This window comes from Chrysoperla carnea, chromosome 5, assembly GCF_905475395.1.
Source record: "Chrysoperla carnea chromosome 5, inChrCarn1.1, whole genome shotgun sequence".
NCBI classification, from domain to species: Eukaryota; Metazoa; Arthropoda; class Insecta; order Neuroptera; family Chrysopidae; genus Chrysoperla; species Chrysoperla carnea.
The window spans coordinates 26,555,534-26,573,687 of NC_058341.1; the positions used below are offsets into that span (position 1 = coordinate 26,555,534).

At 28.1% G+C, this 18,154-nt stretch overlaps 1 protein-coding gene across 1 annotated transcript in view; it reads right to left on the reverse strand.

Annotated features, from left to right (window-relative positions):
• Positions 1 to 11,250: 11,250 nt before the first annotated feature.
• Positions 11,251 to 18,154, reverse strand: part of LOC123301083 — a 37,792-nt gene continuing 30,888 nt past the window's right edge. Inside the window, exons 4-5 of the mRNA XM_044883813.1 lie at positions 15,278 to 15,760; positions 11,251 to 11,400 (exon numbers count right to left, since the gene is read on the reverse strand). Of these exons, the coding sequence (XP_044739748.1) occupies positions 11,251 to 11,400; positions 15,278 to 15,760 (633 nt within the window). The remainder of the gene's footprint in view (positions 11,401 to 15,277; positions 15,761 to 18,154) is intronic.

Consider the following 18,154-nt stretch of genomic DNA (forward strand, 5'->3'; position numbering starts at 1 on the left):
GATTATTTTCCATTCAATTGATCTGTATTGTATTTTTGTGATCGCATAATTTCATACAAGACATTACCTGAGAATTTACACTACGAGCTCATTGCAATTTGCATACTTCTGAATTTCAAAGCGCTGTTACTTAATTAACTTTTCTAACTGCACTTAAATTTTTTAATATTGCTTAATCCTTATTTTTAATTACGCTTTAAATAAATTTATTCAAACAATATACATTTAAGGAATGAATCACTTTTACACAATCATATTTTGTAGTTATAAATATTTTATTAAAATTAACAACAATTATATAAACGTACACATAAAAACTTGTAGACGCATGGGAAAGATTTAATCTTTCAGAAAATAGGATAAAAAATTTATAGAGAGTGGTGTTGTGTTTTGAAAAGGAAGTCTTGCAAATACACTCGCCGCCAAATTTTTAAAACACACGCTTTTAAAACGAACTAAAAGTTTAAAAAAATTGTAATATCTTCAAGTCACGCTAAGTTAATTATTGTTTGCGCTTTGGGTAGTAAAGTAATACAAAAAAGTTTATTAACATGGATGAGTCTCGACCTGACGATTTTCCGCATGAAGAGCAAGTGTTATCCACTATACCACCATACCGTTGTGAATGACTTCAATATTTCACGATATTATTGTCAAAGTACATATAATCTTGGTGATTCTGGTTAGGATACTAGAAAATTATTAAATGTTTGTATTGTCATCGGACCTTGATACGCGTGCAAATTTTCAAGTAACTCGGACAATTATAAGTGGAGTAAATTTGACTTAAAAGATTTTATTACATTGGTTGCTAGTTGCAAATGAAGTTAAAAAAATTTCACTTAACTTCAAATAATCGCAACTTCATGGAAACTTGTATTGTATTATGTTACTACAGATTTGATGAATTATACAAAAGAGACGAAACACGCACTTATTGAAAAGGGAAAAAGATAAGTTCAATGTCCGATAAAATGTCTCTAAAGTAGAGAAAATTTCAATTTTTAAAGTAAATATAAGAATTTTAAAACACGATATGAATTGTTTGAAGTTGAGCAAAGTTTTGTTGCATAAAGTTTTACGTCGGCGGTATATTTCAAGGGTCTTACGAAAAAGTAAGCAAATTTAAGACTGCATAAAATGAAATACTTGAAAAAAAGAGAAATAGATAGTTAAAAAAATGTCGAACTTTAGGTTTTGTGTGTTTTTTTTATAAGGGGGATAATATTTAAAAAATACCATTTCTTTGTTGTATTTTAAAGCTTGGCACTCAGACATAAATATTATCTTGGAGGCGAAACATTTGAGTGCATTTATGGGAAATTATCTTTTTAAAATTAATGAATCTAGTGAAATATAATTGTCATGTTAGTTTTTATGTTTCTAAATTTTTTTTCGAGATTCTTCTATTCGATTTTAATATTTCTTTAAATAATTTTTTTTCAATTTTTTTTTGTTACTTAATTATTATATACAATTATTGTTACCGAAAATAATTAAATAATTTTCTTTTATATATTTCTCTACAAAAATAAAAAAGAGAATTTGGTAATGTGATCTTATTTCCGATTTTGACAACTTAATTTGTAGCAACTTGCACAATTCAGTACTGTAACATACCTTGAGACATGTAGAACGTTGCTGGCTTTCTTTCGTTATAACCGGTATGTTTATGTTAAGCCCAATTTAAGTTATATATTGGTACCAATTTTGACTAAAATTTCTTAGTTTAATTTTAAGAACATTAATCGATATATAAAGGCAGTTTAGATTTAAAAAACGCTTTGATACGTCATTAAATTATATTCATCTAAAAGGCCTTGAACTGCTCCAAAGAACGCAAAAATTATGCTGTTAATTTAGCTATTTCGTCAGCTGAAAACTATACTGGATTGTTCTTCATTGGCACAAAATTCAAAGGGAATAACTTCCGGTAAATCAATATACCATATCTTCTTTTTTTGTCTAAATGAATATAAGATCATTGTCACGTTAACCAGTATGGTTAGTATAAGCATTTCCGGCAATAATTTCACTTTTCTGAAGGTAATCGAATTTCGGTAAGAGAATCTTCACAATACCGTTTTATTTATAAGATCACAAAACTGTTAACTTAACCCTAAAATGACACCATGTGCTACATTTACTCTATACCATTTTTAATCAATTTTTCGAAATTTCTCGTCCGAAAAAGTACCGAATACACGATTTCACCGTAAAGTGAGAATCTTCAACTATTTTTCAGAACAAGAATATTTCTAAGAATAAAAATACCATCTACATTACCAAAATATATTGCCGTTGGTCTATCTTCGAATAGTATCGTTAAATAAATGTTTTTTTTCTTAAAGGTATCAAGATTTTTACACACACGTACTTCCAGGGACGTGTGTCATTTAAGGGTTAAAATTTAAAAAAAAGGAATATTGATGTATAATTTAGGCCATTATATTGAAAAATAATTATTCGTACTTATTAAAAGTATTTAAAATAAATAATTCGATTTTCGTTATTAGATTTCTTATTAGACTCTTTATATTTACAATATAATCAATTTTTCATAAGATACAATAAAGTAGGTAAGTTTTAAGATTTAGATAATAAATATAAATTTAGATTACATAATAACATTATGGAAGCATTCTTAATACTAGTATTTACATACACCATTCGTTCGCTTTTTCCAGATGAAAATTGATATTTCATTCATCATAATATATCATTCAAATCACCAGTGCCACTGCGTATAAAGATGGTAAAAGTCCTTTTATGGACGAACCGATTTCAATTTGGTGATTCTGTTTCTATTTTGATTTGTTTTTGAAAAATATAATCTTGTGTTTGAATTTTTTTTATTATATTCCTTTTTCAACTTCAAATTTCCTTCAAAAAATGAGACAGGGATTGAAACTATACCTTCTTATAAGATCTGGAGGTGGATTTTATACGTAATCGATAGAACACACAAAATAAGCTCAATTTAATTTTTATTGGTTCTTGTTTTCGTTCTGATGTAATGATGTAATTATTTGACATTTACAAACATTTTTCTGACATGTCTCTTCACTTTCATTTGGTTGTAATTTCTAAAAAAGGTTATTTTATGTTAATGCGTGAAATTTATGCTACTATTATGCATACATTACGAATAAATGGTGTACATAAGCTCTAGCCTTGTTAATAATTTTACACACTAATAAAAATAAACCTTGCTGGCTTCTTCAAAATGAGAATTTTGTATAAAAAATATAATTTATTTTAAATAATTACAATAAATAAATAAATTATATAATTATATATATATTATATTGTTTTTAGAATATTTAATCAGTAAGTAATTTATAATTGATTTATTAAATGAATTGTATAATTTTATTTATTTTTATAATAATAATATTAATTATATTTATTTTTTTTATATTACAGTTTGGGCAGGATTATTATTTTTGAATTACAATTTGAATAGTCTACAAATAAATAAATTCTATATTTATAAAGATTTGATTTATACAAGTATTATTGATGTTATGGATTTAGAGCCAGACCAAAAAAAATTCGTTGTATTTACTAAAGCTGATAATTTTCAGCTTTAATAAATTCATTTAAATACCACGGAAATCATATCTATTTATTGTTCATAAATAAGGGCTGACTGACCAGCCCTGTTCTAACACCTAACTGATTGAAAATCATAACTGTTATTTATATGCAATATACAATCTGTATAACAATTTTCAGCTTTAGTAAATTCATTTTAGTACCACATAAATCTTAACCGTTTCGAATGCATATATCTGACCCTTGTTCTATCGTTCGCTTAACTGACCGCAGCATGTGTGTGTACACAAATACTATAACCAATACTCAAATTATCAGCTTTAGTAAATTCAACGAATTTTTGCTGGTCTGGCTCTTCCATTATTAATATTAATTGAAAGAATTTTATTGAGTTTCCAATGGAGTGATTTTAAAATTGCACGGCACTCTGTTGGATGCATTCAACAATAAATGAATTTTGTTACTCGTTTGACTGTTTGGTGTCAAAGAAGCATCCATTCGTCTTGTTGAATGCTTCATTTAACAAAACGGCAACTACGTTGAATTTATATTGAATAATCAATAATTTTGAGATGCATGTTTATTTGAAACTTTTTGCTTATTTTGAGACACCTAATATATTGAAGTTAAGAGAGAAAGTATTGTAATTAAAAAACATTATTTGTTCTATTTTTCTTCTATTCCAGCTCTTAGTTTCTTAGCATTTCAAACAAATTAAATTCAGAGTATGAAGGTATGCAATTTTTTTCTCCATCAATTCAAAATTCGGAGCCAAAAAGATGAGAAAATATATCTTATTAATAAAAAAAAATTATGCACCAAGTTTTTCATGTCGATACACATGAATTTTTAATTCAATTTTTCTGCACTAGTAAGAAAAAAAACATAAAATTCCCTTTGGTTCAATTTTTTTTTGCGTTGGGATATACACGAATAGTCTGAGAATATTATTATTATTATATTTTCTAAAAAGCTTTTAGTTAAATTGCATTATTTATGTACAAAAGTAGTGGAGAAAATGAATATTTTACATCAACCATATTCAAGAAATGAAAAAAAAAAGCGTACGTAGGTACGTTATATGTAAACTATTTCTTGAAATCATTTAAACTGATTAAATGAGACCGAATAAATATGTTGGTAACGTTTATATGAACACAGCGATATAAATAGATGAGCATGAAATGTAATACATGGTAAAAAAATTGATTGAATGTATTTTACTTAATGATTTGATTCTTTTAAGTGGTTTTATCTCTTTACACAGACATGAAATACAGACGTACTTCATAGTCTCTGCATAAGTACTTTCAATATCGAAAATCAATGTTTCAAATGAGTTTTTTAACCGAAAACCATCTAAATTCTCTCATTTAAAGTTATTATCATATTCAGTTTCTCAGTAGTTTTCATGTATCAAATTAATAGTTATTTACGATACAAATGGGATATTACCATTATAAACGTATGCTTGCGATATTTGCATAACGAGTGCATAGCACGAGTTGGCTTTTTGTTTTTAGATTTTTTGTAGTAGATCGATGGTTGTTTTTACAGTTAATTTAAGAAAAAAATCATTATTATTTCCTATTATTATATATTTCCAATTTTGAAACGGTTAAAAAAATTTCATCAATGTCCCAAATATTTCTTTTCCACCCATAAAAACCAAAAGTAACGAACATTATATAAAACCGTCAAATGTAATTGAAAAGAATATTGATTTTTATTTTTTTTATAATGGGTGGTTGAAGGTAGTGAGCGATTTTGAAAAGGCTAATAAAAATCCATAAATTTTCCCAAATAATTCTTTGATACTTTAAAAAATAAAAAAAAGTAATGAACATTATATATAAAATTGCAGAAAATCACAATTTTCAAGTTGTTGAAACAGCAGGATTTTTGCATTTGTCGATTTTTGCTAAATTGTCTTTCTAATGGATGAACAAAAAAGTAGATATTGATGGGTATATATTGAAGCCTGTGGGACAATCAAAAACTTGTGGGACAAAAGCTGCGTGGTAGCCAACGTTCCACTTACAGAAAATTTTCTAGATAAACAAGTTAGATAGGCCTATAGCATAACTAAGCTCCACGCTAATGTCTAGAAAGATGTTTATGATGACAATGTATGTTGATGGGTACCCAGACTATAAGTTCATTAAGTGGAAATCACCCGGATTAATAATAGCAACGTGCATTAAGTTCTTGTGAGTTGGGATATATGTAGTATAATGACAGGAGATCTTTCAAATGCGACTTATCTTGGTCGCCGGGAAGAAATTCTTCACCTGAACGGACGCAATCTTACTGGAGTTTCAAAACAATTGTATTACATAAAAAATAAATTGGCAGTACGTAGTCGGTGTGGTACTGAAGTCGTGTGAGTGGAACCCCTGTAGTCCACACGACTAACTTCCCAGAGGGGGAAAAAAAAGTTAAAAAAAGGTCTTGTAAGCCTTCATAGATTATTCTTCGAACATGTACTGAAGCTTATGCTGGAACGATCATTATCTCCATAGATAAATGATGTGTTTTATCCACTTTTCAGATTCTCAACTAATTTTGCTGAAATACGCGATTACGCATTGAATAAGCCCAGTTACGTGTTAATGACATTACTGGTTCGCGAGATAATCGAGGCGAAAGAATCGGAACGAACATACGCAAATACGTACACACACACACACAGACACCACATTGAAAAGGTTTGATTCGGATATTGCGGCCTTGAAACCGCGGAAATATGTAAAACTAGAGATTTCCTCCGGGAAGTTAATAATAATGAAAATTCGATAATATTTTTGTCAACAAAATCGCTCATTACTTTGCCCCATTGTTAATATTTTCATATACGAATAAAGTTTTATTAGAAAATATTTTGACAATAATGAAAAATAAAATGAAATAGAATCACAATACTTTCTTCTTATTAGTGTGTTTTTATAGTAAAACTATTCCAATTCATATAATATAGCTTAGGTATGTATGTTATGCATGTATATATGTGTGTAACTGATGTATGAAATGGTTTTTGAAAAGCAATTTACAAATATAATAATGAACATTTTTGAAATAACTTTTTATGAATAAAATTAACTTGTCAAATTAAATTATTTTATACATAATATAAAAGAAAGAGTAGAAGAGAGAAAAGTTGACATTTTAATATAATTCATTTAATTATTATTTGAATTTCACCTTTTCACAATTTTTTGTTGACTTTTATATGTGTTTCAAAAAACTTTTTGTATTTGATCTGACTTTTTAATACAAAAAAACATTTTGCTTTTCTGTGTACAATTTTGTTTGATAGGTATGCATACATTTGTATAACGTTATATTACTAACTAAGTTCGAAATAATAAACTCAATCATTTGAATGGAATCTACCAATTAAAGTCCAAGAAAGTAAAAGTATTTTCATTATACTAAAATTAGCAATACGATAAAAGTTTGGGATCTTGAATTGAACATTAGTTCAACTTACTACATTTGAGAGTATGACTATTAAATACTATTACGCCTGGAAATAATATGCATGAAATATTCACTACGAGTGATTTTACCGAATCCAAGTTTAAAATCGACGTGTTCAATTTTATTTTCCTAATTTTCGCTTCAATGGGTTCTTTCGAGGAAATAATATTGAAAAACTTCTAAAAAGTCAATAGATGCTTAATCATCTGAATGCGTCGCCTAATTCACTTACATGAGACCAATTATTATATCAATATTTTAAAGTAGTTTTAAAAAAAATATCAGAGTGTTTTTTATCATGATATTAATGCTAGATTATTAATAATTGGAGGAAATTGCTCTATTAAAGAATAGAACAACTAAACTACTTTTTCTGGGCCATGAATTTCTAGTGAAATTGTAAATCATGCTTACTCAGAGGAATTCATCAAAGCAGAAGCAAAATTCATATTATGATGAAAAAATGTGTTAGTTGTTATAATTTAACTGTTATGACAGATTTCTCCGTGCAGCTTAATAAACTCAAGTCATTTCTTCAAAACTTGGGAAAAACACACCGTTGAAGACTTCGATATTCAAAAATATTAATGCCGGGATCATGACTGGTTGTTCCTAAAATGTATAATGGACCACAGACTTTTTATTTCTATTGATTTAAAAGCAGAGCTTTCATCAAGAAACGTCCGGTCTATTTTTGAAAGACCGTATATATAGAATCTTCAAGTCAAAGTAGGGTTTGTATTTTTCATTGAACATAACTTTTAATGTGAAAGATTTCAACACTCGTGGCAGATGTAGCTTTCTTGATAAACTGAGACAAATCTAGTCTGGAAATTTGTCAGTATACGATGTACTTGGAATACACACTTGCTTTCTCTAGGGTTGGAAAAAATAAGTTATTAAGAAGTGTGGGAGATTCTAGAATGAAATTCGGACTTAGGCAGTAATAATAACCTTTTATGCATTAAATAACCCTTTTCAAATGACTTATTTAAAAAAACTGTAGTATTTCAAGAAAGTGAATTGATATAGTAGATATGTTAATAACCAGACAAGTTTTTTTGGAGCAAACGATTTATTTTAGACAAAACTAGATTATGCGAAGCATTTTGAATGTTATATTAAAATTTTTTCGTGGTTATATTTATTATTAATCGATTGTTAAACATGATTTTAAACTATAATAGATAGTTAGAATAGAAATACTTTAACAATTAAAATTATCGTTTTTCTTATCTGTATCATCTTTAAAAAGTGTCGATTATAATAAAAAATGGCTTTACGTGAACTCTTTTTGCTAAATTTTAAAGAAAATTTAAAAGTTAAAATAAAAATATTGTTTTGTTGAGTGGAATGATTGGAGTAATAGCTTCGAAACAATTTGTTAACATTCAATGGACAAACTAGATTGGTCTACGATAAATCATTTTATCCGGTAAACTGATTTGATCGGTAATATGTCTTTGTTTGAAGTGTCAACTGTTTTAAATAGTGTAAAAAGATTTTACATTATAATAAGATGACTTTACATCGAATAAGTATATTATTTATTTTCATTTTCTTATATTCGTATAATAAAATGTTTTTTAAAATTGTTAATAAAGCCACATATATTTTAGAATAAATTCTTCATTTTTTTGTCATGTCATAAATCATTTTTTCTTTCAGTATTGAAGTTACTTTTCAATTATAAATGATGAAAAAATAATTATACTATTTTATTAGAAAATGAGGATAATTGTAAACGTGAAGTAAATTACAAAAATGTTTGGCCATTCAGTTTTGTAGGTATTACTATCTCTTTCGCATCAACTAGATAGGAAAAATACAAGGAAATGCAAAAGTAACCACCCTTTCGAACAATGTCTTCATTTTTGGAAGTGACTCATTTATGTGTATTTGCTTTAACACTGGAGCAGGTAAAAATGAAATTTTTTTCTTGAGCAAAAATGTTGGTTCATTTCAACTTTTAAAAGTTAAAAATGTGTGTTTTTCCATTTTATGCTCTTGGTTCTCCATGATAGTGGATCTGCACTTATATTTTTATTCAAGTATGCAGAAATCTTAATTTCTTTGATTTTGCCAATATCAAAGCCGAGTAGCGATATATTCATTCAACAATCGTTACTTGACGGTAAACTGGGTGCATATTTGGTGGTGCCTACTTGAGAGTACGAAAACTTATATATTTTTCTGCGTGCCTGCCTCTTGGTTTTTATATGTATGTATGACTAAACATCAAAGGTTGTCACTCGTAACGGATTTGTGATAGGTCTTTGGGCTTAATATTTCTGTTCTTATATTGGTTGGTAACTTACGGGTATCCTTGATCAGTCGAATCAAGCACAGATTAGCAACCACTTTCGATGGTTATGGAGCTTGACCTTGGAGGAAGTATCACTGCGCATTTTTCTCTGTTTTACGTATCCAAGACTTAATAATTCCACGTGCAAATAATTTCTTTATACGCTCCTGATATTAATGTAAGTCCATCAAGTTTTGAATATGTACTACTTAATCGCGTGTAAATTACATTTTTGTCTACGACATAACAATGAACGGCTAAATCAAATGTTTTTAAGAAATAAATCAAATTTTTCAATTACTTTTGCAGCGCCGTGTACTATCTTCTCTTTTTTGGTATTTATGTCAATTTATTCTAGGCATGAAACACTGTCTAGGCACCACTCTAAGATATAAGTTTTGTTTTTATTAATAATAAATTTTTATTTATTTATTTTTGGTGTTTTATGTTGATGAAATTTTTTTTCTTATGGAGAGATTATACTATAAGTAAAAAAGGTTTTTATTAATTTTGTTCCTTGTTTGTGGAGTAATTTTCAATGTAGGTTCTTTTAAGGATCCATAAATTAGCTGACTTGAAAAGTTAAGAATACGATAGACTAAGAAAAATGAAATTTAAAATTTGCAATTTAAATATGTATGTAAACATTTCGGGTATTTTTGCATTTTAAATATGTTTTTTGAATAGTATGCAGTTTTTTTAAATGTATTTTTTCATTGGTGCATAGCAGCGTTGACAACCCAAAGTCTGCCTAGGTGGCAGATATGATTTAAAAAGTTGGAAGTTTTCAGCAAATTCTGCTTAAAAGCTAATAGTTTTTTAATTTTTTTTCTGCGCAATCCACTGTGGTTCTCTTTTGTCGTTTTCGGTCGTCTAGATCCCGAAGGATCTAGAGCAAAACTAGATCCTTCGCCTCATATTTTGATGAAACAACTTAGAATTATTCTTTAGTAAGTGTTTAATAAGAAACATAACCTTTTGAAGTATAGTTAAAAAAATTTTAACGGAATTTTAAAAAAATTTTTAGAGTTAGCAACGCTTTATTATAGTCTAAGATCCGAATTAATATTGAGATTCACCCATCTGTTTCCTGAATGAAAGTTATTTTTTATGAAATATAAAAGGTTAACTAATATAACTGCAATGGGTTGCCTAAGAAAATGTTGGCAAGTTAACCTTTTATATTTCATAAAAATAATTTTATTCAGGAAACAGATGGATGAAGATCGATCTAAATTTTGCTCCTGTACTATTAGTTGTAATCAATCAATAACGACCAGATAATTTGACCAATATATGTATATCCCGTAATAATCTCGAGATTTTTCGATAAGAAGATTTTCAGAGTTAAGAGAGCGAGAGATAGCTACAGGTTTTGTAAATTTGTTCATAACTGCATTTCGAATTATCTAAGTTTTAGTTTTATTTCAGAATTGTGAATTAACTTCAAACTGTTCTTCAATCGAAAATGAAAATAAATATTTTTGTTTAATATTATTTATAGTCGAGAATAATTTTTTTTACCTTTAATTTTTTTAATCACATTTTAAAATGGACGGACAGACAGACATTAATTTAATTAAAAATTAATAATAAAATGATTTTTTTTTTTATAATATTTATTTCACATGTTACAAGATGTTTGAAATATCTTTTTTCTTCTTTTTTTTTTTTTCTTAAATTTACAACATACAAATTTTTTGGTGAATAGTAAACTTGCAATATAATTTTGAATCATTTATACAGTGATGACGTGAAAAATGTGTGTTTACGTAAGTATTGTGCATTTCAGGAAAAATGCTCGACATTTAATAAGACAATTGAAATTTATATATTTATAATTTTTATATATTATTTATTGAAAAATTATTTAATTCAATATTTATTTCAAATTATCAATAAAGATGTTATTGTATACAACAATACATATTCGTAGCATGGTTTGTATGATGCCTTCGACATGATCCAGTATTTGTTGGCGGTGAATTGTTCGGATTTTTTATACTTTCTAAACTTTCCTCGAAATCATCGTCTTCGGTGTAATCGAAGTAGGTGCTCTGAAAAAAAATTCATATAAGATTAATTTACAATTTTATAAACAATATGTTTTTTAAGTTTTTTATTCGTCGACCACGTAGGAAAAAGGCGAGTGTTATAAGTTCGAATCTTCTATCTATGTTTGTTTGCTGTTTTTATAATTTTAGTTTCAAACGGATGAGCCAGTTTCTTTGAAAAAATCAAATTGAAACAAAATTATTTGATATTCTTTTGTTGGAAACCATTGTTTGTAAATTGAATGAATAGGGCCACTAATCGACTGTAAAAATTTGAATAATGTCGTCCATTTTTTCAACCCCAATATTATATAATAAGATACAAAAAAATATGATGTCCATAATTTTATGTTAATGTTCTTTTGATGGTGGGTTTTCATATACTTTTCACAATCAACTTTAATATTCTCAACTTGTGTAGGTTGTAAATATTTATAAAGTGTTCCATTTTAAGGCACACAGCTAATACTTTGATAATGGAAAGAGGTTTGCTTCAATACTATAATGTAATGACAACGAATTGAAACAGAGCCTTGAGTCCGTAAACGCCAATCGTAAGGTACAGTTACTGTTTTTTTTCTATTTTCTTTTTTATATAACTACAAAAAAAGTTTAGAGATTCATTTATGGAACTGAATCATTCAATGCTTGGAAATATAAAATAAAAACTCTCTAATGAACTTTTCCTATGTGTGAATATTGCATGAGAGCTTTTGGAGACTAAAAAAGAGCTATAAGATGAATATTTTCTTTGTCTCTTATTATTATACGATTCTAAAATCTAAAATATTCAAAATAAAAAAAAAATACGATAGATATATTAATGTTCTTGAACAAAATTATTTTGTTGATAAAAATGGAACAATTGTATCAAACAAGTTTTTTAACAAAGTGGTCTTATTTTTTATTTTTAACTCCTGACCAAAAAAAAAGAGGTGTTATAAGTTTGACCGCTGTGTGTGTGTGTGTGTGTGTGTGTGTGTGTGTGTCTGTCTGTCTGTCTGTCTGTGGCATCTTAGTGCCAAACGGATGAACCGATTGGGATTTTTTTGATTTCTTTTGAAAGATAATTTAATAGAGAGTGTTCTTAGCTATGTTGTGCGAGTTTAGGGTTCTGCACCCGAAAAATCTAAATAATTGGCGATGAACTTCAAAATCTGCTCATCTTCAAAGACTTTACGGAAAATGGTAATTCAATGGAGTGTTCTCACATATGATTCAAGTGCAAGTTTAGGGTTCCGTTCCCGAAAAATTGTTACTATCGTTGTATCTAAATAGTTTGAAAGTTACACGCTGTTTTAGAAAACTTTTCAATAGAGAAAAGAAACGATCGAAGAAAAAATTTTCGCAAAACATCGCGTGACGTATTAACGTTTGTAATCTGTGAATTCTTTTGTATATTTTATTCATTTTAATTAACTTAAATTTAATTATACATAGCTTTTAAAAAAGTTTTTTTGGCGAAAAAATTGGTTCAATATTATTTATGATAAAAAGTGAAATAAAATTCAAAAATGGATGATTATTTTTTATTCAACAACCTTATTGATCGAAGGAGGATAGTATCGACGACCATAAAAATTCTTAATTCCGTGTTCTTATTATATCAAGTTTTTTTTCTTCTCAGGTCAACATTTCACATCATTTAAGTCTAAAAATAATGAAAAAATTCCTGTTTTTGCTAATTTAAACGGAACTCTTGAAAAGAGGTATGTGCCTTTTTTGTGCAGAATTTGATGAGAATATCTGTGGAATCTACTTTGTTTCCGACGCGTATGTTTCAAACAATATTTATTGTTTTACTTTCCAATTAACAGTTGTTTATAACTTATAGTTGTAATAACTTTATTTGAAATAGCACACTGTGTATATTTGTCAATGTCATTTAAATTGAGTTTGGTTTAAATTTGTCTATGTGTGTGTGATGGGATATACCCTCGGGCTTCAACATCAAGTGAGTGTCCTGTAAACTTGTTTATTATTAAAGCATTTTCTGATAAATTTGTGAATAAGTTTTTAAAAGTTTTTTTTCTTTTTTTATTTAAATTTATTTTTATAAATTTTTTTGATTTCTGAGTGTATTGGGCTCCAATCGACTAATACAAAGAGGATGATGTATTATAATTATAAAAAAAAAATTCAACGAATGATTAAAGAGAATCATAAATATTTAATTTTTCTTTCTGTATGAAAACAGGAATAAAATTATTGAAGAATGTCATCAATGAGTATCTCCTAGGTATTTAATAAGGTCAAATTTTTCTTATCAAAAACAACAAAATGATGAAAGGAAAATATTTTTGTTAGGAAAAAATTACCTCTTTAAATGATCTTATTGTTAAATAAAAAAGCTGTTCACGTGTGTGCGATCTATATGAGATACACGTTCAACTTTCCAGATAATGCAAATAGCTTTCCTTAACTGCCTTAACACGGCAATATTCATTATATTGAACCAGAGATGTCTAGCTTAGAGGTTAAACACGCGCTTTCTATAAAAGAGGTACTGAGATTAATACCCAGCAGTGGAAGAAAGATTATTTAAGGTAGTACGAGCGCCAAGGCAAGTTTACACTTGTGGTTGAAATTATCTGATGAAAAATTTTGTTAGATGTTTTTTAAATTATACAGTTTTTCAACCAACTCGTTAGCAATTAATAATATATGAAGTAATAAGAGTTTTTATGGACGTTAGTATGTATAAAACAAAGAGGAGATATGTACTCTGTGTGATGCGCGTCTAATCATATCATTTGATCAGTAGTTGTATATGTGTCTCATCACTTGTACATCACTTGAAGTTATTCATATACGATATCGCGTGCACAAACAGTATATATTCCCTCTTTGTTTTATACATAAGAACGTCCATAAAACTCTTCTTACTTCGTATATTATAAATGGCTAACGAGATGGATTCCAAATGGTATTATATTCTTCGCGCGCTCTAGGTCGAAACATTCTACTAGCTTGATTTTACTCATCAAATAGTATATGTTTCCAAAAAAATTCTCTCATTCTTTTTTTCGGAGTTTTGGGAAATAAAGTGCCTCAAATGTCTGTATTATTTGATCAACGTAATTATTTTTCATCAGATAGAATAAGTATACAAATAATACTTAGAAAATATTATATCATTTTAAAGCAGGCGGGAGTGGTATATAAGGATAACACTCAAAGCCATCAATTCATTAAAGAAAATGTATTAAGTTCAGTTTCATTATTATCTGTATCAATTGATTGGAGTTAGTATTGCTACAAATCTGATATCCATTAGAAAATTCTTTGAAGTTGTGAAAATATGAAATCTGTTTGTGATATTATTTTATAATTGCTAATTATTTTTGAAGTGGATTTTAAAATTATGTAATTTATTTCTGAGAAAGATTTTATAAAACATGCTCAATTGCAATCTCAGTGATTAGAAGTTTCTTGGAATGGAAATCTATACGTCCTGTAGCCTAAAGAAGTGAGTAGATGTCGTAACAAGTTTAAACTTTGGGAGTAACAGTGTTTTGTTTCAAATTTAACAGTTTTTTAATCAATCTTAACAATGCAGGAGCTTGCTTCCGATCTTTGGTACAAACACTATCAACCAAAAGGGACCCCTTAAAAATTCAAAATAAACAAAAAAAATCAAAGTCAAAATAAGCTAATGTCTGTTGGCTCTAAGACCAACTTGTTTTACAGTTTCGTATGATAAAACTTGATCAAAAACTAGATAAAAAACTATTTGACTCAAGCTGGTTTAATGGAATTTTTGTGGCAACAATTTAGGGTTGTAATTGGTGAACCTTCAGCGTCCACAACGTAAATTAAACTGGTAATCTGGCTCTCGAATTGAATACTATTTTGAATTGATTTAAATGAAATATTTTACCTGACATTCGAAACATCTACAATCATCTTCTAAAACACAATTAATACCCAACAATAATTCTAATTCCTCTTCATAATAATTTTCATTCGTTCTATTATATTCTGATTCATTCATTTGTTCATCATAACTTTTTTCATTTTCCTCTACAATTGTTATTTTATTCTTTGCATGTTTTGATTGTGATTGTAGTGAACACGATTCTTGATTCGCATCATCATTGTCCGCATTGTTACTATTAATTTTCATAGAACTGGAACAACTGGTCGATGATGGTGTTGAATAGTATGACGATGTTGCAGTAGATGAGGTCGATTCTATACAATCTGCTATCGTTGTTGTTGTGGTAAATGGAACAATGTCTAATGAATTTTTCTTGAAATTGTCTTCATTTGTGTATATTGTTGTGGTTGGTATGACAGGTATATCCGTTCTGATGTCAGTAGTTTCAGTCAGCAATGATAAAGTTGGTAGTGTTTTACTGAACTGAAAAGAAAGAATATGATACTATTTGACAAATCTAATTGAAAATATATTTTACTACATTTTTTTAATTTTATTAAATATTTATTTTTGCAAAAATTTAAATAGAAATTATATTTAGCATCCCCTTATAATATATTGTTTTGAATTTAAATTTCGCAGGATTCATAAGCGACGTAGGCTATTGGAAATTTTAGATTCCTGAATTTTTCTGAAACTATAAAAGAGTAAATATCTCATCTGTTAATGCTGAAGGTTAAAATGTGATATTCAGTTTAAGTATTCAGTTCAATGAACGAAATTCCTGAAGAAAAGAAAAGTACATCTGATGTTGTTTGAAATCTACATGTTTTGCGAAAAAAAATTCTTCTACTTATTAATAATACAAACTATGATATTTTGATCTTTCGTTCAACGACAAGTCTTATTTACGATAAAATGAATAAACAAAGAATATCAGTATAAATAATTACGATAAATTAGTAATAAACTTAAGAAATAATATTTAATTTTATCAGATAAATCGTTAATAATAATGTCATTCAATTTTCTTGGATTAAGCTACAATATATCTCGAAAATCAGTGTATCGATTATCTGAGTATCAGTTTTAGAATGTACTAAGATATACCATTTTCAAAGGTAATACTCCAAGACCGGTCCAACCGGCTCCAACCGGTCAGATTGAGAATATCTGTAGCTATAAAATTTCTAAGATAATTTTCAGTCATTAAACGAATGGTCACATATTTGGTTATCAATAGTGGCCCTTGAACTGAATTTTGGTGAGAGACTTAAAAAGTTTTTTTGAAAAGAAATTCAACTGAACTGGCTTGAAGTTCGTGGCGATTTCGTATAAGCAACTATACATCTATAGGTGCACAAAAAGAACATTCAAATTTAGGTGTAGATGTACTTTAAAAGGTTAATCACAACCTGAAGCCTTTCAGTTACCAAGTTATAAAGGATACTTCTTTGTATCAATAACCAACCAGAACAGCATATATTCAGTTAAAAAAAATGTTAATTAGTAATAAAAATCATTTTATGTTTTGAAGACAATACAAGATACATCCTTAAGCTTACGAAAGAAAGATTCGGGCCCCTAAAAGAAATTCCGAGCGATCAGGTTCAACAGTAGAAACATTCATTTTTCTCAAACTGCTACATGCAAAATCTTTTCTTTGTTGATAACCTGGTTATTGAAAAAAACACGTCTTTTTATACCATGTATATATGAAATATACATAGTATATTAAGTTTAGTCCCAAGTTTGTAACGCTTAAAAATATTGCTACGAAAAAAATTTTGGTATAGGTAAATCGATCGGAAATCGATCGAAATATCGTTTTTCAAAATTACCTTATAAACTCTGTATATAAGGTAATTTTGACCCAAAAAATACAAAAATCGGTTTCATTTAACGATTGGGCGAATAATTCTCGAGATAATACCGGAAATCGATCCGAAATATCGTTTTTTTCGAAAATTACTCGGCCAATCGCCAAATAAACTCGATTTTTGAATTTCTTGGATCAAAATTACCTTATAAACTGAGTTTCCTCAAATTCCGAAAAAAATAATTTTTTACGATTTTTTCGAATTTTTCTAAGGGGTACCCCTTGAAAAAATTGCAAAAAATCGATACAAATTTATCGTCTCCAATTTCGATAAAACTCTGTATATAAGGTAATTTTGACCCAAAAAATACAAAAATCGGTTTCATTTAACGATTGGGCGAATAATTCTCGAGATAATACCGGAAATCGATCCGAAATATCGTTTTTTACGAAAATTACTCGGCCTAATCGCCAAATAAACTCGATTTTTGAATTTCTTGGGTCAAAATTACCTTATAAACTGAGTTTCCTCAAATTTCGAAACAAATAATTTTTTACGATTTTTTCGAATTTTTCTAAGGGGTCATAAGGTCATTTGGGTCTTTGCTCCGTAGGACCTATCTTGTAAACCGTTAGAGATAGAACAAAAATTGAAATGTAAAAAATGTTCCTTATAAAATATTAAACAACATTTTTTCGTAAACAACACTGTTTACCCGTGAGAGCACAAAATTGTATAGTATGTATGTTATGGTTATATCAGTTATAGTATCAGACAGAGTAATCAACACTGTCCATACATGGTATTTCGACAATTAACTCAGTCAATTGTTTGTTTTCTCTTGTTTCCTAATTCCATTCAAGTCCAAAGCCTACGAAAAAAAAGTAGATACGTTTTTTTTATTTTGCAACTGCAAGGTTTTAAAATGCAATTAGCCATTCTTAGCAACACTGAATAAATGATTTATACTCCTTTTAAAATTGGGTAATACTTTTGCTTCACTTTGTAGGTATACATTGACTTGAGTTTAGTTATAGAAAGATTCCAGTCAACGTGT